This window comes from Jaculus jaculus, chromosome 2, assembly GCF_020740685.1.
Source record: "Jaculus jaculus isolate mJacJac1 chromosome 2, mJacJac1.mat.Y.cur, whole genome shotgun sequence".
Taxonomy (NCBI): Eukaryota; Metazoa; Chordata; class Mammalia; order Rodentia; family Dipodidae; genus Jaculus; species Jaculus jaculus.
In genome coordinates, this window is record NC_059103.1 from 34193865 (window position 1) to 34218746 (window position 24882).

The following is a 24882-nucleotide window of genomic DNA, read 5'->3' on the forward strand; positions in this document are numbered from 1 at the left end:
TGCATGCAGCATGGCTTTTTCCAGCTTTGTGTCATCTGGTCTACATGGAGGAGGTTTTCAGCTCAGCTCCAGCAGGGTTTTTTTTTATTTTTTTTATTTTTTTATTTCTTTCACACCATCATGACTAATGAGCAAAATATTTTTATTGTATTGAGAGGAGGTGGGGGGGGGAGGGAGGAACTGTTACACACTTGTCTGTGCATGCTTGCTTGTTTACACTCAGCCCCTGAGCACAGGTATGTGAGGTTAGCAGAGGATCCCCGAGCAGCAGCCCCAACTCCAGGAACTGGGGCTCTCGAGACCGTGCTTCCGAGTTTCCTTTCCACTGTCACCTCTGCCGCCTGGGGCTTCTCACCCGCTATGGCAGGTGCAGACCAATGTCACTCCTGGGATATGTCCTAACTGGCTTTTTGCTGAGACTTGAGAGTCCCTGGCACTCTTTGATGATGTCCACCGAGCCCTTTTCATCTCATCAATGTGGGCAATACCACCAGAGGCCCTTGGTACCCACAAACTTAGTGCTCAGACAGCAAGGCCAGGGGACTCCTGAGCACCATCAGTTTTTATCTTTCGCTGTTCATCACTAGGAGGGAACTACATTCTCTTCCTTTGTGTTTGTATGTAGATATGTTGGGGGGGAGGAGGTGTTAGACCAGAGGCTGATATCACGTGTCTTCCTCAATTACTCTCCACATTATTTACTGAGGTAGGTCTCTCACTTGAACCCAAGTTCATGATGCATTGGGCTAGTCTAGCCAGCCAGCTCGTCTGGGGAATCCCTCGTGTGCATTTGGTATTTACATGGGTTCTGGGGGCCCAAACTCTGGTCTTTACCCTGTACAGCATGAGGTTTATCCCCTGAGCCATCTCCCAGCCCCTTCTAGCTTTGTACACATGAAAACAAGATCCTGTAGTTTGTGGCCTGAAGGAAGAGTCGTGGACGTGAGGCCAGCTGTCACCTGGGTTGGGTGAAGAAGGCATGGATGTGCTGTGCGGCCGCTTGTCCAACCACTGGCTCGAGTTCTTGAGTGGACGCGTTACTCAGTCGCTGGATGCTTGAAAACCTCTGAAGCAGAAGGGGAGCTTTAACCCTTCCAACCCCCGGGATCTGCTGCACAGCTCGGACCAGGGACGCCTCAGAGAGCACAGAGCGCCTCCTCCTGAGGAAGGGGTTCCTGCTGGGCTCTCTGGCTTGCTCTTGAACCAACTGGACAATGAGGCAGGATGCTTCCCTCTGGCTGGCCACTGGAAGCAACACCATCCCCAGGTCTAGCACAGTAAACTTCTGGACCGCTGGGAAGTATTGTTCACTCATTCCTGTTTTTTCAACAACTACAATGCCTTGAAGAGTACTGGACTTGCATCTCCTGAGCCAACTGTGACCCGCGCCATTTCTCATTAGCCACAACGTGCCCCAAAGGCACGTGCACTGGGCCAGTGCCATCAGCGGGGTTCCAGTCCATGGACGGCTTCTAAGGCGGGAAATGCAAGTCCGCAGTGGAGCAAGCTCTAGGCACACGGTCCCACCGGGAGCCAGGACCTCTTTAGCAGGGTCCTCTTTGGCACCTGCGTGGTCCCGGCGCCCCGCGTGGGTCTGCGCCGTGGCTGGTCTAAAGCCCGCAGCAGTTCAGACTTCTCCAGCAGGGTTTTTCAGTGACCTTGCAGCCCAAGTATGTGGAGTCTTCAGCAATAGGGTCTTGCCATCTATTCCTGGTGGGAAATCAAGGGCCTCAGCAATGGCCTGTAATGTTTTGACCTCCCTAGCTGACAACTCAGTGGAAGGTATACCATCCTTGGCACTGAAAATTTTCTAGTAACAATCTATGGCTCCTGTGTGTTCCATTGTCCAAAAAAGCAGGTTTCCATATGACTTATTTATATCATCTTAGATTTTTATTAGTCCTGCCTCCATGTTTCCTTTACTTAATCTCTTCTCCTGACCTCACTTAGGCCTTTTCACCCCCATTAATCTGTTCTTCTACTTACATATATACAATACCATCCTATTATGTATCCCCTCCCTCCCTTTCTATTCCCTGTATATCTCCTTTCTAGCTTACTGTCCTCTGCTACTGAGTTTTCTTCCTACTCACACAGAAGTCCAATTGTTTGTATCTAGGATCCACATATGAGAGAGAACATGTGACATTTGGCTGTCTGGGTCTGGGTTACTTCACTAGGTATAATCCTTTCCAGATCCATCCATTTTCCTGCAAATTTCATAACTTCATTTTTCTTTACCATTGAGTAGAACTCCATTGTGTAAATGTGCCACATGTTCATTATCCACTCATCAGTTGAGGAACAACTAGGCTGGTTCCATTTCCTAGCTATTGTAAGTAGAGCGACAATAAACATAGTTGAGCAAGTATCTCTAAGGTAGTGAACAAGTCCTTAGGATATATGCTTAGGAGTGGTATATCTGGGTCATATGGTAGATCTATTTTTAGCTGTTTTGGGAACCTCCATACTGATTTCCACAATGGCTGGATCAGAATGCATTCCCTCCAACAGTGTAGAAGGATTCCTCTTTTTCCACATCCTCACCAGCATTTATGGTCATTTGTTTTCATGATGGTAGCCAATCTGACAGGAGTGAGATGGAATCTCAATGTAGTTTTAATCTGCATTTCCCTGATGAGTAGGGATGTAAAACATGTTTTTTAGATGTTTATATGACATCCATATTACTTCTTTTGAGAACTATTTAGTTTCGTAGCCCATTTTTAATTGGTTTGTTTGATTTCTTATTAAATATTTGAATTCTTTGTAATTCTAGTTATCAATCCTCTATCAGATGTATAGCTGGCAAAGATTTTCTCCCATTCTGCAGGTTGCCTCTTTGCTTTACTCACAGTGTCCTTTGCTGTACAAATTATTTGTAATTTCATGAGGCCCCAGCAGTTAATTTGTGGTATTATTGCCTGAGCTATTGGGGTTGTATTCAGAAAGCCTTTGCCAAGACCAATATGTTGAAGAGTTTCCCCTACTTTTTCCTCTAGCAGCTTTAGAGTTTCAGGTCTGATATTAAGGTCTTTGATACATTTGGACTTAATTCTGCATGGAGAGAGTTAAGGATCTGTTTTCATCCTTCTATAGATATACCCAGTTTCCCAGCACCACTTGCTGAAGAGGCTGTCTTTTCTCCAATGAGTATTTTTGCCATTTTGGTCAAAGATCAGGTGGCTATAGCTAACCAGACTTACATCTGGGTCCTCTATTCTGTTCCATTGATCTACATGTCTGCTTGTGTGCCAGTACTGTACTGCTTTTGTTACTATGGCTCTGTGGTATAGGTTAAAATCAGATATGCTGATGCCATCAGCTTTAGTTTTGTTGCTTAAAATTGTTTTATATATTTGAGGTATTTTGTGCTTTTAAATGAATTTTTGATTTTTTTCTATTTATGTGAAGACTGCCATTGGAATTTTGATGGGGACTACATTAAATGTGTAGATTGCTTTTGCTAAGATTTCCATTTTCACAATATTGATTCTTCTGATCCAGGAACAAGGGATGCCTTTCCATTTCCTAATGTCTTCTGCAATTTCTCGCTTGAGTGTTTTAAAGTTTTCATTGTAGAGATCCTTCACTTCCTTGCTTAGGTTTATTCCAAGGTACTTTATTTTTTTTTTTATGCAATTGTGAATGGGAGTGATTCTCTGATTTCATCCTCTGTGTGTTTGTTGTTAGCATATAGGAAGGCTACTAATTTCTATGTGTTTATTTTGTATCCTGTTACATGGCTATAGGTGTTTATCAGCTCTAATAGTTTGCTGGTATAGTCTTTAGGGTCCTTTATGTATAGAATCATGTCATCCTCAAATAAGAATAACTTGATCTCTTCCTTTCCAATTTCTATTCCTTTTTATGTGCATCTCTTTCCTTATTGCTATGGCTGAGACTTTCAGTACTATATTAAATAAAAGTGGACACCCTTGTCTTGCTCCTTATTTTAGTGGAAAAGCTTCCAGATTTTCCCCATTTAGTATTATGTTGACTGTAGGATTGTCATAAATAGCCTTTATTATGTTGGGATATGTTCCCAGTCTCTGTAGGACTTTTTATTTTATATATATATATATATATATATATATATATATATATATATGTATGTGTGTGTGTATAAAAATATATATATATATATATATATTTTTTTTTTTTTTTTTTGTTTTGTTTGTTTTTTTCAAGGTAGGGTCTCACTCTAGCCCAGGATGACCTGGAATTCATTATGGAGTGTCAGGGTGGCCTCGAACTCACAGCAATCCTCCTAACTCTGCCTCTCAAGTGCTGGGATTAAAGGCGTGCACCACCATGCCTGGCTCTGTAGGACTTTATTTTATTTTATTTATTTATCTATTTATTTTGTTTTTTCATGGTAGGGTCTCTCTGTCTCTGTAGGACTTTTATCATGAAGGGATGTTGGACTTTGTCAAACGCTCTTTCTGTTTCTAATGAGATGATCATGTGATTTTTGTCCTTCAGTCCATTTATATAATGTATTACATTTATCAATTTGTGTATGTTGGATCATCCCTGCATCTCTGGGATAAAGCCTACTTGGTTGGGTTGAATGATCTTTCTGATATATTCTTGTATTCCTAACAGAATTTTTTTTTTTTTTTTGAGGTAGGATCTTACTCTGGTCCAGGCTGACCTGTAATTCACCATGTAGTCTGCCTCCCGAGTGCTGGGATTAAAGGCGTGCGCCACCACGCCCGGCTTCCTAACAGAATATTTTTGGACAGTCCTTATTTAAGTAAAACTGGTTTTCAGTAAAGTGAAAGTGATCTTTTAAAAAATAGTGTTGTGGAGCCGGGCGTGGTGTCACACATCTTTAATCCCAGCACTTGGGAGGTAGAGGTAGGAGGATCGCTGTGAGTAAGAGGCCACCCTGAGATTACATAGTAAATTCCAGGTCAGCTTGAGTTAGAGTGAGTCCCTACCTTGAAAAACAAAACAAACAAAAAATAGTATTGTGGTCAGTCAATACTATCATTACTTTCCCTTTTAAAGATATAATTGGAATGAATTAGCATTGTTCAACTTTTCACAAAGATGGGGAATAACACCTCAAAATATAATAAAGATTGGTTTTATCTTTAGATTTCTACAACTGGTTACATGAATATGCTTAAACACTGGGAAACATTCTCTTCACTGTTCCAAACCAAGCAAGACTTACCTATGTTTCAGCTGGCGTTCATGAGTCCACTAGAGACCAGGGTCAAAGATAATGAAGCAATTGTCTTGACTATGCCAACTCAGTTAGAATTTCTTGTATCAAAGATGTTGTCTTTTACTTATTAAAGGCATTTTACTGTGGTTTGTGTATAATATAAAATAAAGAATATTTAACACTTAAAAAAACAAACAACAATACAAGTAAACCCGGCATGGTGGTGCACACCTTTAATCCTAGCACTTGAGAGGTAGAGGTAGGAGGACCAGCATGAATTTGAGGCCAACCTGAGAGAATACATAGTAAATTCCAGGTCAAAGCCTGGGCTACAATAAGAACCTACCTTGGAAGAATAAATAAATAAATAAATAAAATAAAACAATATTAAAAAGGAAAAGAGAGAGAGAGAGAGAAAGAGAGGGAGAGAGAGAGGGAGAGAGAAATAAAATAGCTTTAAAAATGCCAAAGAGAGAGATGAATCACTTGGGAGAATGAGACAGGAGGAACTGAGTTCAATGGCAGCCTAGGATACAGAGTGAGACTTTGTCTCGCAACAACAACAAAAAGAAACAATACAATAAAAAGAGACAAAGCCAGTCATAGTGGCACATGCCTTTAATTCTAGCACCCAGGAGGCAGCAGTAAGAGGATTACTGTGAGTCTGAGGCAGCCTGGGACTACAGAGAGTTCCAGGTCAGCCTGAGCTAGATTGAGGCCTTGCCTTGAAAAAACAAAGTGAGAAAAAGAAAGACACTCAGTATTTGCCTAGGCTGGTCTTGAACTCTTGGGCTGAAGTTATCCTCCTACCTCAAGTTATTGAGTAGCTGGGATTATCTGTGTGTTACCACTAGCATATAGTGGTTGTAGTAAATCTGACCACATGATTGGCTCTTTGGTAAGATTACCTTTCTATTTTAGTTTGTTTTAGTTTTGAGGCAGGGTCTCACTGTATCCCAGGCTTATCTGGAACTCATTCTGTAGGCTGGCCTGGAACACAAATAGGTCAGCTTTTTTTGTTGTTGTTGTTTTGTTCTTTGTTTTTTGAGGTAGGGTCTCACTATGGCTCAGGCTGACCTGGAATTCACTATTTAGACTTAGGGTGGCCTTGAACTCTCGGCAATCCTCCTACCTTTGCCTCCCAAGTGTTGGGATTAAAGGTGTGTGCCACCACACCCAGCTTCAGGTTTTTTTTTTTAAGATATAGTTTTTGGTCAACTAAGATTTCTTTCTTTTCTTTTCAGAGGTCAGAGGAAGAAGGCAAGGTAGTCTCAGGCTGTCCTTGAACTCACATCCTTCCTCTGCTGGGATTAAAGGCTATGCCACCAAGCATGGCTTCTTTTTTGTTTCTTAACTGTAACAGTAACATTCGCTTTGTCCCAAGGTTGCCAGTATGAGCATCTACAAAGTAATAAGTAGAAGGTGCTGCCTCCTCCCAAGATCCTCTCCTAGGAAGGAAGCTCAGGTACGTTGTCTAGGTTGTTACTCAATTCTCTCAGCCAGGCTGGCAGCTGGAGTGACTGAGTGGCAGTTGAAACATTTCCAGAGGAGTGGTTTTTGTGACTTGCCTTGTGCCAGTGGCTCAGACTGTCTGTGGGCTGTTACTCAACTCAGCCTCAGAGGGGAACTGGGCTCTCCTGTAGATGTCAGCTCAGCTTTCTGTGTTTGTTCTAAGTGTGGCTGTGGGTGCAGCCTCCAGTGAGTGAGGCTCTGCCTTCCGTGCCCAGCACCATAAAAAAGGCTAAAATGTATACAAACTTGCTCTTGAGAATAAATCCTGTTTATCCAGAAACATGCCTGAACACATAGCAAATTAACTTGCAAGGTCAGGCACTGCAGTACTGTAAAACGACTGGAACAATCTAGGGTACTGGAGTATCAGTAGGTTAGCAGTTGAGGTCCCTACAGCTACAGAAAGACCTCAAAAGTTCTCTCCCATAGGCTGAAGGACACATCTACAAGTATAACAGGCAGAAAGAATAGGTGCAAACGGAACGAAAATCTTGAATTGTTTGTGTATGCGTTCATGCATGCATGCATGTGCGCGTGCGTGCGTGTGTGGGTGTGTGTGTGGTACTGGAGATGAAACTCAAGGCTTCACCCTTTAAGTCAGTGCTCTACCCCTGAGCCACGCCCCCAGCCCTCACTGTGGATTCTAGACAGGAGCTCTACCCCTGATCCACGGCCCCAGCCCTCACTGTGGATTCTAGACAGGAGCTCTACCCCTGAGCCACGCCCCCAGCCTCACTGTGGATTCTAGACAGGAGTTCTACCCCTGAGCCTCGCCCCCAGCTCTCACTGTGGATTCTAGACAGGAGTTCTACCCCTGAGCCATGCCCCCAGCCTCACTGTGGATTCTAGACAGGAGCTCTACCCCTGAGCCACGCCCCCAGCCCTCACTGTGGATTCTAGGCAGGAGCTCTACCCCTGAGCCATAATCCCGGCCCTCACTGTGGATTCTAGGCAGGAGCTCTACCCCTGAGCTACGCCCCCAGCCCTCACTGTGGTTCTAGACAGGAGCTCTACCCCTGAGCCACGCCCCCAGTCCTCACTGTGGATTCTAGACAGGAGCTCTAACCCTGAGCCACGCCCCCAGCCCTCACTGTGGATTGTAGGTGGGAATGCTATTTTGTTTATGTGGTGAATTTGTGCATTTTTCAAAGCTTACTAGAGCAGGAGGCTGGGAGATGGCTCAGCCATTAATGGTACTTATAATGTCTGCTGGCCTGGGTTCAATTCCCCAGTACCATATAAAGACAAATACATAATATATATCTGGCTTTTTGAGGCAATGTCTTGATCTATGCCCGGGTGACCTGAAATTCAGTATGTGGTCTTAGGGTGTCCTCAAACTCATGGCAATCCTCCCATGTCTGCTTCCTGAGTGCTGAGATTAAAGGTGTATGCCACCATGCCAGGAAAACATATTTTTTTAAAAAGTCTTATCAGTAGCTGGACATGGTGGCATACACCTTTAATTCCAGCACTCAAGAGGCAGACATGGGAGGATTGCCATGCATTCGAGGCCAACCTGAGACTACTTAGTAAATTCCAGGTCAACTTGGGCTAGAATGAGAGCCAACTTCAGACCAGGGTTGAGGTGTGGCTCTGTGTGGTAGAGTGTATGCTTGGTGCAGTTCATTCTCATTACACACACACACACACACACACACACACCCCTATACATTTAATATGTGAATTACACTTTAAAATTTTTGGTTTTAATTGGAAGTAGGGGTATTAGAGGATAGGGGATGGAGAGAGAATTATATAAAAGACAGCATAAATCAGCTCCATAGAAACACTCATTGTGGCTAGCATTCTTTTTTTTTTTAAAATTTTTTATTTATTTATTTGAGAGCGACAGACACAGAGAGAAAGACAGATAGAGGGAGAGAGAGAGAATGGGCGCGCCAGGGCTTCCAGCCTCTGCAAACGAACTCCAGACACGTGTGCCCCCTTGTGCATCTGGCTAACGTGGGACCTGGGGAACCGAGCCTTGAACCGGGGTCCTTAGGCTTCATAGGCAAGCGCTTAACCGCTAAGCCATCTCTCCAGCCCGGTACATGCTTTTAGAAGAATTATGTCAGTATTACCGAAGTTTTGTTCCTATACCAGTTTGGTTTCGATACCTTATAAACTATGGAGAGTTTGGTCATGTAAGTAGATGGACTCTTGGGATATTGTTGGCTTTACTCTACCTCATACTAAAACTGTTGGACTTTTTTGGACATTTGAGAACTTTCTGATATGTTTGCAACTATTTTTTACCCGACCAAGTTATGGAGTGGCTGCCAGCAAGAGACAGTGTTCAGCTGTGGATGATATTTGTCCAATATGTCAAACTGAATTTCAGAAGCCAATTCTAATTTGTCAGCATATATTTTGTGATGAGTGCATTGCCTTATGGTTTAACAGAGAGAAAACATGTCCACTGTGCAGAACTGTGATTTCAGATCGTATAAATAAATGGAAAGATGGAGCTACTTCATCACATCTTCAAATATATCAACTTCTATAAATTTTTAAGACCACAAAACACTAAATTTTTTTTGGTATTGAAAAAGGTATCAATATTGGTCTCCAGGACTAGAAGAAAACTTTTGATTCAAATGGTTTTATAATATTGAAAGACTTATAGATTACATTTGCTGGACATGGTGGCACACACATTTAATTCCAGCACTTGGGAGGCAGAGGTAGGGGGATTACTGTGAGTTCAAGGCCAGCCTAAGTAACTACATAGTGAATTCCAGGTCAACCTGGGCTACAGAGAGACCCTACCTGAGAAAAAAAGAGTATATGTTCAATTTAAGAATATACAACTTTTATTCTACCTAATTATTTGACAGGTAGTTTCAGTGTTAAGTAGTGTGTCTTGTTTCCTTGCTGATGGTACAAAACAGAAGTTAGAAACTAGAACTAGGCCAGGCGTGATGGCTCAACCTGTAATTTCAGCACTCTGGAGGTTGAGGTAGGAGGATGGCAATATTCACCCTGGGCAGAGACCTTGCCTGAGAAAGAAAGAGATTGAGAAATACAGAAGAGAAAAGAAACTAGAAGTGGTGGTAGTTCTAGAGGGGTCAGGTATTTTTTTCTTGACCCTTTTCAGAGTAAAGATTTTTTAATAGCATTTTAAGACAGTATCTGAAATAATTTTCTCATCCTAAAAATGATTATTTACAAAATTTGTCTTTTTAAATGAAAATTCTAAAAGCTTTATTTTACTTGTAACAATCACATTTTATAAGTAAAGATTAATACTGTATTTGCTGTATGATGATTAATAATCAGTGAGAATAAATAATTTAAATTTATTTGTTAAAAAAAAAGACAAGAAGTTAACTAACTGCCCACCATGTGATGTATCACCAATACCACATCTGTCATGGCCCAGGAGAAATTGCAGGGTAAGTGACGACATGAACACTGTTTATATTACTAGCCTGACAACCAGCCCCAGGTTGATGGTGACAAACACAGTGATCAATCAAAACCTATCAAAACAGAAATCCAGAGGCTGCAGAGAACTCCACACTAAATCAGACTGCCAACAGGCCTGCCATGGCTCAGGAAACATTGTGGAAGAGGTGGTGAAAAGATTATAAAAGCCACATGATGGGTAGGAATATCCTGGGGCATGGTTCTTCACTACCCCACAGGGACTGACTGAGACCTTTGTGACCCCACAATGAATAGGATATCCTACTGAGGAGGGCCTCCAGGGTAACAGGAGCTTGGATGAGGGGATTAAAAAAATACCCTGTTGTAATTAATATAAAATAAAAATTAATATTAAAAAATTTGGTTTTACAGCCTAGATGTCCCTCAACAGATGAGTGGATAATGAAGATGTGGTACATTTATACAATGGAGTTCTACTCAGCGGTAAAGAAAAATGAAGTTATGAAATTTGCAGAAAAATGGATGGACCTGGAAAGTATTATACTAAGTCAGGTAACCCAGGCCCAGAAAGCCAAGCGCCACATGTTCTCCCTCATATGGGGATCCTAGCTACAGATGACTGGGCATCTGTGTGAGAATGAAAATACTTAGTAGCAGAGGCCAGTAAGCTGAAAAGGAGACATAAAGGGTGGAGAAAGGAAGGGAGGAGGATACTTAATAGGTTGATATTGTATATATGTAATTACAATGATTGTAATGGGGAGGTAATATGATTGAGAATGGAATTTCAAACGGGAAAGTGTGGGGGTGGGGAGGGAGGGAATTACCATGGGATATATTTTATAATCATGGAAAATGTTAATAAAAATTAAAAAAAAAAAATTTGGTTTTAAAATAACAAGGTGCAGTTCAATGGGCTGAATAGCAAGTAGGGAGATCATTTCCCTAGTGGAGGGAAGAGGAGGAAGAGGAGGAGGGGTGAGGGGGACGAAGAGGAGGAAGGGGAAGAAGAAGAGAAGTAAAAGTAGGAGGAGGAAGGAGGAGTGCGGGAGGAGGAGAAAAGAAAGAAAAAGAAAGACAGGAAAGCTGGTCAGGTGGCCGAGGTGGTGTGCGCCTTTCATCCTAGCACTCAGGGAGGCAGAAGTAGGCGGACTGCCTGGGACTGCAGAGTCATTTACAAGTGAGGCTGGGTTAAAGGGAGACCCTACCTCAAAAAAAAGGAAGGGGGGGCTAGAGAGATGGCTTAGTGGTTAAGACACTTGCCTACAAAGCCAAAGGACCTTGGTTCATTTCCCCAGGACCCACATAGGCCAGATGCACAAGGTGGCACATGTTTCTGGAGTTTGTTTGTAGTAGCTGGAGGCCCTGGCGTGCTCATTCTTTCTCTTTGCCTCTTTCTCTCTCTGCTCTAGAAAGGAAGGAGACCCATGGCATTTATGAAAAGGTATTTCCTATCAAGAGATGAAGGAGAAAATGGGGTGCCTGGGACAGGGATGGGGTAAGATATTGCATTTTTCCTCTTTTTTATTTTATTTTACTATTTTTAAAAATATTTATTTATTTGAGAGAGAGAAAGATGCAGAGAGAAAGAAGTAGAGATATAATGGGTACAACAGGGTTTCCAGTCACTGCAAATGAACTCCAGTTGCATGCGCCACCTTGTGCATCTGGCTTACATGGGTCCTGGTGAATTGAACTGAGGTCCTTTGGCTTTGCAGGCAAGCACCTTAACTGCTAAGCCATCTCTCCAGCCATATTTTACTATTGTTAAATTTTTATTTTATTTATTTGTGTGAGAGAGGGAAAGACGGAGGGAGGGAGGAAGGGAGGAAGAGAGATAGAAAGAGAGAGAGAGAGGGAGAGATTGAGAATGAATGAATGGGCATGCCAGGGCCATTAGCCACTACAAACAAACTCTAAAAGCATATGCCATCTTATGCATCTGGCTTACATGGGTCCTGGGAAATAGAACCTGGGTCCTTTGGCTTTGCAGGCGAGTGCCTTAACTGCTAAGCTATTCCTCTAGCCCTATTTTACTATTTTTTGAAAAATATTATTTAATTATTTATTTATTTGAGAGAGAAAGAGGGATTGAAGGGGAGAGAGAAAGAGAGAGAATGGGCATGCCAGGGCCTTCAGCTGCTGCAAACAAACTCCAGACACATGTGCCCCTTTGTGCTTCTGGCTTACGTGGGTCCTAGGGAATCAAATCTGGATCCTTTGGCTTTGCAGGCAAGTGCCTTAACCACTAAACAATCCCTCCAGCACTTATTTTACTATTTTTTTTTTTTTTTTGACATAGGGTCTCAGGTAGTCCAGGCAGTCTTCTAACTTGCCTAGGGTAACCTTGAACTCCTAATCCTCCTGTGTCCACCTTCCAAGGCCTGGGATTATACACCTGTACCATGAAGCCTGCTGCACTTTTCTATGTACTTTGGAGTTTGAACTGAGCAAATGTTACTGGCTCTGTACTCAAACTGACAAGATGAATGTGGTGAGAGCAGCCATCAAAGAGCACAGTTGAGGCTGGGAGCTGGCTCAGAGGTTGAAGCTGCTTGTTTTCCACGCCTGTTGGCCCTGTTCACTTCCCAGCCACCCATGTAAAACCAGGTGGACATTCATCTGCAGTGCCAAGAGACCTTGGTGTGGTCTCTTGGTGTCAGAAAGGAAGATGTTGAATACAAAAACAAAACGATAAAGAATAAAGCCTGGAATCCCTTTAATCCCAGCACCTAGGAGGCAGAAGTAAGAGGATTGCTATGAATTCAAGGCCACCCTGAAAGTACATAGTGAATTCTAGGACAGCCGGGCTAGAGCAAAATAAACAGAAAGAAAGAAAGAAAAAGCAAGGAAGAAAGAAACAGTAGTTGGGGCTGTAGCTCAATGACGGAGGACTTGCCTAGCATGCACAAGGCCCTGGCTTCTGTCTGCAGCATGCACCTGTAATCCCAGCACTTGAGAGCCAGAAGCAGTAGGGTTGCTGTACGTTCCAGGCCAGCCTGGTCTACATAGCAGGTACCAGGTCAGCCAGGACAATATAGTAAGGCCCTGCTTCCTTTTGTTTTTGTTTTTTTGAGGTGGGGTCTCCCTCTAGCCCAGACCTGGAGTTCACTATGTAGTCTCAGGGTGGCCTTGAATTCACAATGATCCTTCTACCTCTGTCTTCCAAGTGCTGGGATTAAAGGTATGTGTCACTATGCCTGGCACTTTCCTCCTCATTCATTCATTCATTCTTTCTTCCTTTCTTCCTTCCTTTCTTCTTCTTCTTCTTTTTTTTTTTTGTTTTTGTTTTTTTTGAGGTAGGGTCTTGCTCTAGCCCAGGCTGACCTAGAATTCACTATGTAGTCTCAGGGTGGTTTGAACTCATGGCAGAGAGAGAGAGAGAGAGAGAGAGAGAGAGAGAGAGAGGGAGAGAGAGGGAGGGAGGGAGGGAGGGAGGGAGGGAGGGAGGGAGGGAGGGAGGGAGGGAGGGGGAGGGAGAGAATGGGTGCACCAGGGCCTCTAGCCACTGCAAACAAACTCCAGATACTTGGACCATCTTGCGCATTTGGCTTTATGTGGGTACTGGGGAATTGAACCTGGGTCCTTTGGCTTTGTGGGCAAGTACCTTAACCACTAGTCCATCTCTCCAGTCCCACAGCTGGCTTTAAAAATTTTATTTAAGGCTGGGCGTGGTGGAGCACACCTTTAATCCCAGCACTGGGGAGGCAATGATAGGAGGATCACCATGAATTCGAGGCCATCCTGAGACTACATAATGAATTCCAGGTCAGCCTGGGCTAGAATGAGACCCTATCTGGAAAAACAAAAACAAAAATTATTTATTTGCAAGGATCAAGAGAGCGAGCAGAAGAGAGAATGGGTGTACCAGGACCTTTAGACACTGCAAACAAACAAATGCATTTAGCCTTAACTTTTTTTTTTTCAATGTAGCATCTTGCTCTAGTTTAGTTTAACCTGGAATTCAGTATGTAGTCTCAGGGTAGCCTTGAACTCATGGTGATCTTCCAACCTCTGCCTCCTGAGTACTGGTTTTTTTTTTTTTCTTAACTCTGGGATCAAACTCAGTTCTTCATGCTTTTTTTTTTTATATTTTTAAATTTTTTTTATTTATTTGAGAGCGACAGACACAGAGAGAAAGACAGATAGAGGGAGAGAGAGAGAATGGGCGCGCCAGGGCGCCCCCTTGTGCATCTGGCTAATGTGGGACCTGGGGAACCGAGCCTCGAACCGGTGTCCTTAGGCTTCACAGGCAAGCGCTTAACCGCTAAGCCATCTCTCCAGCCCAGTTCTTCATGCTTGAAAGGCAAGAAGTTTGCCAACTGATCCAACTCCCCAGCCCAGGATAGCTGATTGTTTATATTTACTTAAAATCACTTCCAGACCTTGGTGTTGCATCCCAGGTTCAGTGCCCTAGTACCTACATAAAGCCAGATTCACAGATCCACAACCTGCCACATGTGTTTGGGGTTCATTTGCAGTGGCAAGAGGCCCTGGTGAGCCCATGCTCTCTCCAACACACCCTTCCCTCTCAGATAAGTAAATAAAAATAATTAAGGGCTGGGAAAATGGCTCAGTGGTTTTGTTGCTTGCCTGCAAAGCCTAATGATCCAGGTTCAAGTCCCCAGGACCCACGTGAAGCCAGATGCACAAAGTGGCACATACATTTGGAGCTTGTGTGCAGTGGTTGGAGGCCCTGGCACACCCATTCTCTCTCTCCTTGCAAACAAATAAATAAAAATATAAAAAAATTAAAAAACAACAAGTGTTCAGAATGTAGCTAGGTGGTAGCCCTTGCCTAGCATGCAGGAGGCCTTGGGCTCTACCTTCAGCCCCATAGCAAAAAAAAAAAAAAAAAATCACCTTGTGGGAATGGTGGCATGACACACCTTCATAATTTCAGCACTTGGAGGCTGAGATAGCAGGATTGCTGTGAGTTCAAGGACAGCCTGGGCTGGGCGAGACCCTGACAAAACAGGACAAAGGAAAGGATAGGAAAAAAAAGCAAAACCAAACAAAAACCAGATCAAAAACCTGTATGAAACCATTTGGTTTTCTATAGAGCTACTGGCGTAGGAGGGCAGGGAGACCCTGGTGACCCACACATTTCAGGCACAAGTGCAGCAGTGACAACGACTCTTTTATTGATTGGCAGTGATTCAGGAGAAAGCGTTCCCTCCCCACCCCTGCCTCGCTCGCCAAACCCCAGCAAGAGGCTGAGGGGCGTGACATGGCAGCTGGGACACGCGTCCACGTTCCCACCAGTGGCTCTGTCCCATTCTACCAGAGCATATGGGCTGGAGGGAAAGCTGCCTGTGAGTGAGTGGGTCCTCGCAGGGCCACCCACCATGCTTGCAGAGGCTCCCTGCCTCAGGCCCCCGAGTGGACATGTGGAATCCTCCTGGGTGTTTAGGGTCTGGCTCGCCGCCGCGGGAGGCTGGTTTTGAAGAGTGATTTTCCGGAAGCTTCAATGTAGGTGATGCTCATTTCTTTGGGACCTATCTCAATGTAGGTGAAACCGCCTAATGAATCCTCGGATCCATAGTGGAAGCGCAGGTAGCCATTGGGGACCTTCCGCTGGTGCCGCATGGAGGGGTCCATGAAATTCCCGGCTCCGCTCAGCACGTAGCCCACACCATTCTCGTCCTGAAGATACTGAGAGTACAGGACGCAGTGTTGGTGGAGCACCCAGCCCTGGTTTGCAGTTGACCAGGGGCACCAGGACCTGCCTCTGGTACAGGGCTGGGTTGTTCCTGATTACAAAGTCATGCTGAACAAGAAATGCATAACCTCTCCTTGCCCCAGTTTTCGCATGGGCAGGAGTATATCAATATTCACAGGTAGAAATATTAGGACTTTCAGGAGACTTTTATTCTTTGCGGTGCTGGGGATAGAATGCTTTGCAAGAGCCTTACCCCTGAGCCACGCCCCCAGCCCTCACTGGATTCTAGATAGGAACTCTACCCCTGAGCCACGCCCCCAGCCCTCACTGTGGATTCTAGGCAGGAGCTCTACCCCTGAGCCACGCCCCCAGCCTCACTGTGGATTCTAGACAGGAGCTCTACCCCTGAGCCACGCCCCCAGCCCTCACTGTGGATTCTAGACAGGAGCTCTACCCCTGAGCCACGCCCCCAGCCCTCACTGTGGATTCTAGACAGGAGCTCTACCCCTGAGCCACGCCCCCAGCCCTCACTGTGGATTCTAGACAGGAGCTCTACCCCTGAGCCACGCCCCCAGCCCTCACTGTGGGTTCTAGACAGGAGCTCTACCCCTGAGCCACGCCCCCAGCCCTCACTGTGGATTCTAGACAGGAGCTCTACCCCTGAGCCACGCCCCCAGCCCCTCACTGTGGATTCTAGGCAGGAGCTCTACCCCTGAGCCACGCCCCCAGCCCTCACTGTGGATTCTAGGCAGGAGCTCTACCCCTGAGCCACGCCCCCGGCCCTCACTGTGGATTCTAGACAGGAGCTCTACCCCTGAGCCACGCCCCCAGCCCTCACTGTGGATTCTAGACAGGAGCTCTACCCCTGAGCCACGCCCCCAGCCCTCACTGTGGATTCTAGACAGGAGCTCTACCCCTGAGCCACGCCCCCAGCCCTCACTGTGGATTCTAGACAGGAGCTCTACCCCTGAGCCACGCCCCCAGCCCTCACTGTGGATTCTAGACAGGAGCTCTACCCCTGAGCCACGCCCCCAGCCCTCACTGTGGATTCTAGACAGGAGCTCTACCCCTGAGCCACGCCCCCAGCCCTCACTGTGGATTCTAGACAGGAGCTCTACCCCTGAGCCACGCCCCCGGCCCTCACTGTGGATTCTAGACAGGAGCTCTACCCCTGAGCCAGGGCCCCAGCCCTCACAGGATTCTAGGCAAGGCCTCCCTGATCCTCAGCCCTGACATTAGAATTTGAGGGCAAGTTTTGATGTTCAGAAGGCCACCAGAGGCCCTCAGACCTTTGGATTTTTACCTGGCTCCCCATCCCACTCACAAGGCCCTCACCTGCAGGTTGTGGTCGTGACCACACAGGTAGGCAGTGACCCCATATGTGGCCAGCAGTGGCCGCAAGTGCTTGACTAGGCAGCGGGTGGGTCCGTGCTCAGCTATGGACCAGATGGGGTAGTGGCCAGCCACCAGCACATAGTCCTCCTTGGCTGCTGCCAGCTGCTTCTTGAGCCAGGACAGCTGGGTGCGGGCCATTCCGAGGTCTTGAGGCATGGTGGGCTGCTGGCTGACAAAGTCATCTGAGTTGCCACAGAGCATGACCGTGTCTAGCATGAAGATGGCCACGGTCATGTTGGTCCGTGGGATTTTGAAATGCAGGCGGTAGAAGGGGCTTGGGAAGTTCCTGTGTAAGGAAAAGAATGCTTGGGTGAAAATTTTAAGTAGAGAAACACTAAGGTCAGCTCTGGCCCAAGGGCCTCTTTCTTTCTTTTTTTTTTTTTTTGAGGTAAGGTCTCATTCTGGCCTGGAATTCACTATGTAGTCGCAGGGTGGCCTTGAACTCATGGCGATCTCCTACCTCTGCCTCCTGAGTGCTGGGATTAAAGGTGTGCACCACCACGCCAGGCTGTTGTTATTTTGAGGCAAGGTTTCATGCTAGTCTAGGCTAAGCTGGAACTCACTCTGTGTAACCCAGTATACCCTCAAACTCACAGTGACCCTTCTACCTTAGCCTCCTGAGTACTGGCCTTAAAAAAAAACACACAACTTTTTATTTGTATGTGTGTGTGCTCATGTACATGTATATGGAGGTAAGAGGTGGTTACTTTTTTGAGAAAGGGCCTCTCACTGGGACCTGGGGCTCACCAATTTGGCTAAGTTGCTGGGCAGTGAGGTCCAGGGATCTGCCTATCTCTGTCTCCCCAACACTGGGGTGTCATCATAGATGTGTGTTATAGTGCTTGGTTTTTTATGAGTGCTGGAGGTCCAACTCAGGTCCTCGTGCTTGTCCAGTAAGCACTTGGCAAGGGATGGTGGTGTATGCCGATCAATCCAATACTAAGGAGACTGAAGCTGAAAGATCTTGAGTTTGAGATCCACCTGGACTACACAGCAAGATTCTGTCTCAAAAATCAAAAGCAAAGGCTGAAGAGATGGGCCAGCAGTTAAATGTGCTTGCATGCAAAGCCTGCCAGCCTGAGTTCAATTGTCTAGCACCCATGTAAAGCCAGATGCACAAAGTGGCATGTGTGCTTGGAGTTCTTTTGTAGTGGCAAAAGGCCCTGGTGCTTCCTCCCACCCTCTCTCTCTTGCAAACAAGTAAACAAAAATATTTTTAAATCAAAAACAAGCCAGGCATAGTGGCTCATACTTTTAATCCCAGCACTAGGGAAGCTGAGGTAGGAGGACTGCCATGAGTTTTGGGCCAGCCTGGGCTATAAACTGAGTTCTAGATCAGCCTGGTTAGAATGAGACCCTGTCTGAAAAACAAAATAAAACAAAACAAAAATAGAGCACAAATTGGCAGGTGCCCTCAGAAATGCCTGCAGTCCCAGCACTTAAGACACAGAGGCAGAAAAATGAAGAGTCCAAGGTCATGCTCTGTGACACAGTGCATCCCAGACCTGTTTTAAAACAAAAACAAAAGCATTTTCCTCTTAAACGACAATGGGCCTCTTTGTCTCAAGGAGAGGGTCTACAGAGGGAGACCAGGGAGGCTCACCAGCGCTTGGAGATCTTGGAGTAGGCAATTTGTGCAGAGACATTGCCAAGGTGGTCATGGTTACCAGCCAGCACATACCAGGGCACATTGCGGAGGGCACGGTCTGAGAACACATCTTCAAAGGTTTCCTGTGACAGACAGAAAGAGCACCCTGTCCCCCAGAATCAACAAGTAATCCTGCTGCTGGGCTGGGTGCTAGGGAGTCACTGAGTAATCCAGGAACCTACAAGAGCTCCGTTAGCTTCTCTCTGCCCTCCGCAGAGAAAAGTCACCGAGCGAAGCGACCTTCTCTCCAGGGGCAGGCCCTGACCCTGTGGAGAACATACCTGAAACCTCTTGTCGTCTGCGTCGCGCACGCCGGTGAAGTAGAAGTTGTCCCCCAGGGACATGATGAAGTCAGCGCCCATGATCTGCACAGTCCTGGCAATTTCTTTAGCGTTGGCCATTTCCCGGGCTGTGTGGAATGGGGCATTGGGGACCCCTCCCCAGTCGCCCACAGCCACAAAGCGCAGGGTGGAGGAAGCAGTAGAACAGTGAGCCAGGGGTGTGAGCAGCACGGCTTGCAGAGCCAGCAGCACCGGCAAGTGGTCCATCTGAGAGGGAAAGGCTGTGACTGGGTCGTGGTCGAGAGCTGGGGAGCACAGCTTCAAGAACCTCACGCTACCTTCTGGGAGCTCTCTGCAGCTCTCTGTGCCGCTAGCCCAGTGGGAAGCCCTCAGTGTCCTAGTTCCCAGGACAGAGTGGCAGGAACTGACACCACCAGACTCAGAAGGGAGGCCCCAGGCTCTGTCTACCACCCTGGCTCCCTGGTGCCCAGCACTCACCCTGCGGGAGGCACAAGAAAGCTGGTCAGCGGGGCCGCACGAGGCAGGTGGGTTCCCAGGCACAGTTGTGGCCACTGAGCCTTTATTTCCTGGGGTGGAAGTGGATCATTAGGGAAGATGATTTAGTTTCTCCAAGGAGTATCCCAGAAGCCCTCCCCCCGAGTCATGTGAGCTCTGGACTTCCCCAGAACTGGACAGGGGGTGGGAGGGGGTGGTAGAGGCTGGTGTGGGAAGCAAACCTGTGTGGACATGTTGTGTTGCTTGCTGGTCCTTTGTGGGTTGGTGTATTTGTGAGGCTGTAGCCCGGGTGCGCGTGCACACGGCTCCGGAGCTGTATGCGCCCGAGGGCGCCTTGCACCTCTGTTCTCTGAAAACATGCTTGCCTGCCTGTGCCGGGTGTGAATTTCCTGCGTGCGGCGGGTCTTTCCGGGCCTCACCGCCCTGTGCGCAGGAGCCCTGGCTCGGCGCAGCCTCTTCTGCTCAGCTTGTACGTCCTGTGTGGCTAGTCTGTGACATGTGTCTGACTCCTCCGGGGCACCTCTGTGACAGCACTCACGCATGTCCTTATTTGGACTCGTGTCCTGCTGTGCGTCTAAGGCTACTTCTGTGCGGCCCGGCCCGGCGCGGTGTATTTGGCAACAACTGGGTGGAACTTGTGCCTTGCTGCTTGCCCGTCCGTGCCTCTCCACGTCTCAGTGTAAGCCCGCGCTTCCCTTTTCCAGGAAGTCCTGTCACACCCTCCCCATGGCCCCAACCCCCCTCCAGCAAGAGCAACCCCAGCAGGAGGCTTCTGGAACGCTCCACGTGACTGTGTAGCCTTTTGACCGCGCACCCACGCCAGCCCTCAAGCGCGCCCGGGACTGCAGCTCAGCGGAGGGAAGTGGAGCCCGCGGCGCGGCGGGAGTGGCCGGGTCTCTCCGCCCGCGGGGTCCTCGAGCCGCACCCGCCCGGACAGGAGCGCTCCCTCCGTCCCCCAGTCCCCGCCGGCCCGCTGGGCTGTGTGCGAGCGCGCGGGCGCGGTAGGGGCGAGGACCCCTCGTCGAGTCCACAAAGGCTCCGAGAGGGTCAGCGACTCGTCCCAGGTCTCACAGCGTGCTGTGGGTCCCACCCCTTTCCACTCTGCAGCGGGGACAAGCAGAAAGGAAGTGGTGGCATGAGCAGGCCTGGAGACACGCTCCGCACGGGCACGAGGCGGCGGCGAGGACAGCCAGGGCTGGGTCCCGCGGGTCTCACCTGCCTGAGGGCCCCGGGTCCAGCCAAGGGCTGAGGCCCGAGTCCGACTGCGAATCCTCAGGACGATCGCTTGGACGCTGGGGGGCTACTCGAGTTCTACGGAGCCGGCGGCGCCCCAGCCCCGGAGCTCGGGGCCAGCCCAGGTGAGCCCGGGCGCAGAGGGCGGGCGCCTCGGCCTCCCCGCCCAGCCCCAGCCCCGGGCCGTCGCGCTGCGCCTGGCCTCCTGGGAGCAGGCTCCACGGCGGTGAAATGGGTTAAAGAGCTGCAGAGATGACCCAGGTACACGCTCGGACTGGGGGAGCGGCTCCTGGACCCTATTTCAGATACAAGTCACCACCTGCCTAGGACACAGCTGGGCCCTTGACTGGGTCAAGTTGTAGTCAGGTCAGAGCCTTCAACCCCAGTCTACAGGTCTTTAAAATGAGATGAAGGCATTGTCTAGCAGGCTCGAGGCTCTGGGTTCCCCAGTAGGAGTGGGGAAGGCGTTCAGATGCAGCCAGACAACAGCCACCTGCGAAGCCGGGCAGTGATCCCTTATTTTGGTGGTAACAAGGCTCAGGGAAGATGGAATTGGGGATAGAGATGTAGTCCAGTTGGTAGAGGGTTTGTCTTGAATGTCTGAAGCCCAGGGACTGCATAAAACCAGGCATATTGGCTCATGCTTGTGATATTAACACTCCACCAGTGCAGACAGGTCGATCAGGAGTTTATGGCCATCCTCAGCTACGTAAGTGAGTTCTAAGCCAGTCTAGGCTACATGACGCTGTTTCAAAAGAAAAAAAAAGTTATCCACATCAGTTCATTTGAACTTCAGCAAAAAGCAGAGAATTCAACCCCCTGTTCTCTATTGCTGGAGATGTCTAAAATACCAAAGTACTTTGGCCACCTCAAATTAAAAAAGACAGGGCAGGGGGCTCATACTTGAATCCCAGCACTCTGGAGTCTGGCAGGAGGATCAGGAGGCCCAGGCCAAGCTGGGTTACACAGTGAGCGCTGGTCTAATGAGACCTGTCTCAAATATAAATGTAAGAGGGCTGGAGAGATGCCTTAGCGCTTAAGGCACTTGCCTGTGAAGCCTAAGGACCCAGGTTCAATTCCCCAGAATCCACGTAAGCCAGATGCATAAGGTGGCACGTGCATCTGGAGTTCTCTAGCAGTGGCTAGAGGGCCTGCCATGCCCATTGTCTTATCTGCCCATTTATCTCTATCAAATAAATAAATAAAATATTAAAAAATAAAATAGATAAGGGCTTGGGAGATGGCTTAGCGGTTAAGCGCTTGCCTGTGAAGCCTAAGGACCCCGGTTCGAGGCTCGATTCCCCAGGACCCACGTTAGCCAGATGCACAAGGGGGCGCATGAGTCTGGAGTTCATTTGCAGTGGCTGGAGGCCCTGGTGCCCATTCTCTCCCTATCTGCCTCTCTCTCTCTCTGTTGTTCTGAAATAAATAAATAAATAAAATAAAATAAAATAGATCAAACACATAAAGGACTGTGGCTCTGCTTTGCATGCATGAAGTCCTGGATTCCATGCCCAGCACTGCATAAACCCAGCATGGTGGTATGCATCTGTCATTCTAGCACTTGAGAGGTAGACACAGGAGGATTGAGTTTAAGGACAATCTCAATACATAGTTGATTAGCTGTGGACACATGAGACCCTGTCTCAAATGCATACATACATACAGAAAAAAAAAATCGAAGGGGAAGAGTCAAATTGCTATAAGAATTCCACAGAATAAAGCCATCTATGATCCCAGCATCTAGAAAGCTGAAGCAGGAGGATTGCAGGAAGTCTCAAGCCAGCTTGGCCTACAGTGTGGACTGTCTCAAAACTACAGCTTTTGGAAAAAAAAAAAAAAAGCAAACTCTGGGGCTCATAAGAAGCTTTGGATCAAGTAGGAATGGGAGGAAGCACAATGGAGTGGGGCACCCAAGCTTCTGTTCCAAGCCACTGCAGTGTATCTTGGCCCAGGTTGGCCCTTGGGGCCCTGCATGGGCACAGACATGTGCATACACCATACATACCACACCCCATTATACACACACAAACTAGGAAAATGTTTGATTGTAACTTTAAAACAATTACTACCTCTATTAGTTACTTTCTCATTGCTGTGACCAAGTCCCTCTACATTTGAGTGTTTACTTGGATCAGGTGGTGGCACACACCTTTAATCCCAACACTTGGGAAGCTGAATTAGGAGGATCACTGTAAGTTCCAGGCTTGCCTGGGCTACAGAGTGAATTTATGGTCAGCTCGAGCTAGAATGAGACCCTGCCTCAAAAAAAATTGTTTTTTTTTTGAGTGTGGGCTGGATTTAGTGCTTCTTATCCAAAGAATAAAGTATAGAAAGATGAAAACATAGTCACTGACAATGGAGGCACTTGGCAGATACCATCTTAATGAGGTAGTAAAGAATAATATCATACTAGGGCTAGGGGAATGGTCAATCAGTTAAAAGTGCTAACTTGGGGGCTGGAGAGATGGCTTAATGGTTAAAGACCCTTGATTGCAAAGCCTAATGGCCTGGGTTCAATTCCCCAGTACCCTTGTAAAGCTAGATACCACAAAGTGGTACATGCATCTGGAGTTCATTTGTAGTGGCAAAAGGCTCTGGAGCACGGATTCTCTCTTGTTCTTAAGCAAATGCATGAACAAACAGGGAACAAATGAAACCTATAAAAAGTTAAATCATGAAAAGGAAACCCAATTGAAAGGTGTCATCTTCTATCAACTGTTATTCCTTATATTGAAAGGTTTTCTAGGCTAGGAGTGGTGACTCACACCTAAAAAATCAGAACCTTGGAGGCTGAGGCTTGATTGTTGTGAATTTGAGGCCAATCTGGGCTACATAGAAAGACCCTGTCTCAAAAAAATCAAAATCAAACAAACCAAGTCTTCCAGAAAACTGCTTTGAACCACTTTCTAGAAAGGAAAAGGTAGTGAGCACCCTCTTGTGGTAAGGACTGCTTTTAACCCACATCCTCCTGCCTTGTGATTATCTATCTGAGTTGTGCTGAGACCTTCAGGGATTTATTCTGAGGCAAGTTCTCCAGTGAGAAGCTCTCATTAGTCTTTGGCCAAAAAGGGGCTACATCCATCAAAATCTCTCTAAGTTAACAATGCTTATCTCCTTTAACCCTGACCTCATTCTCTGTTGGTGAAATTTTTTTTTTCTTTTCCAGAAAGCAAGAAACAAGGACAACCAAAATCTATCAACAAGACAAGAATAAATAAATGACTCCCTGTCGGTTGATGAACCACCTCTCACACAGCAGCCAGGGCCCAGGTGAAACCACAGAGGAACTGGTGAGATGAACAAGTGTGCTGCTTCCACCATGAGCTTGACAGCCTGCACCAGGGTGATGGAGACAGACACCAAGGATACTCAAAACGCACCAAAGCAGAAATCCAAAAGCTGCTGAGAGCTCAACACTAAGGTAGACGTAAAGCACACCCACTAAGGCTCAGAGAATTTTTCAGAGGAGGGGGTTGGAAGAATGTAAGAGCCTCAGGGTTGGAGGAAATGTCCAGAGACACTCCCCCCCCCGCCCCCCCGGCCAATGACTGACTATTTGCTCTCACAAGTATAATCCACAACTTCATGGTGAATACCAGAAAGCCCACTAAGGAGGGCCCTCAATGGTGTGGGGGCAGTGTGGAGATCAAGTTAATTAGCAAAAGGCTAATCTTTGCACAGGCTAAGCCTGGGTCCATGGGAGACTATGAGCCTTGGGTGGAGCTTCTTGAAGACAGGAAATTCACAGCTTCTCCAGAGATTTACTAATAAATAAAAACAACTCATGATCTGATGAAAACTCGTGATCTGTCTTATGCTCTGACTTCCCATATTAACTGCCTGAATCTGAATAAAAGCTGTGAGTACAGCCAGTGGAAGGGGCACTTAAACACGTCTCTCTGACCCTGCATTAAATCATATTTTCCCTGATGTGTGTTCATTGCACGTTTATCCAAACACTGCTTGATGGTGTGTACAAATGGCATACAGAGAGGCACATTGTACTCAGGATGGGTAAAAAGCCAAGGAACCTTGAGGAAAAAGAAACAGGGGAGCCCCA

General features: G+C 47.0%; 1 protein-coding gene and 1 pseudogene across 1 annotated transcript; both read right to left on the reverse strand.

The window, feature by feature from the left end:
* Positions 1 to 740: 740 nt before the first annotated feature.
* On the reverse strand, positions 741 to 1595 carry LOC123458803 (annotated as a pseudogene).
* Positions 1596 to 15203: 13608 nt separating this feature from the next.
* Positions 15204 to 20936, reverse strand: Acp5 (acid phosphatase 5, tartrate resistant). The gene is made up of 6 exons (XM_004667486.2): positions 20802 to 20936; positions 19569 to 19657; positions 19071 to 19337; positions 18745 to 18872; positions 17082 to 17427; positions 15204 to 15739 (listed from the first exon to the last, which is right to left on the reverse strand). The coding sequence occupies exons 3-6, from the start codon at positions 19335 to 19337 to the stop codon at positions 15494 to 15496; spliced, it is 987 nt and encodes a 328-aa protein (XP_004667543.1). The 5' UTR covers positions 19569 to 19657; positions 20802 to 20936; the 3' UTR covers positions 15204 to 15493.
* Positions 20937 to 24882: the final 3946 nt, after the last annotated feature.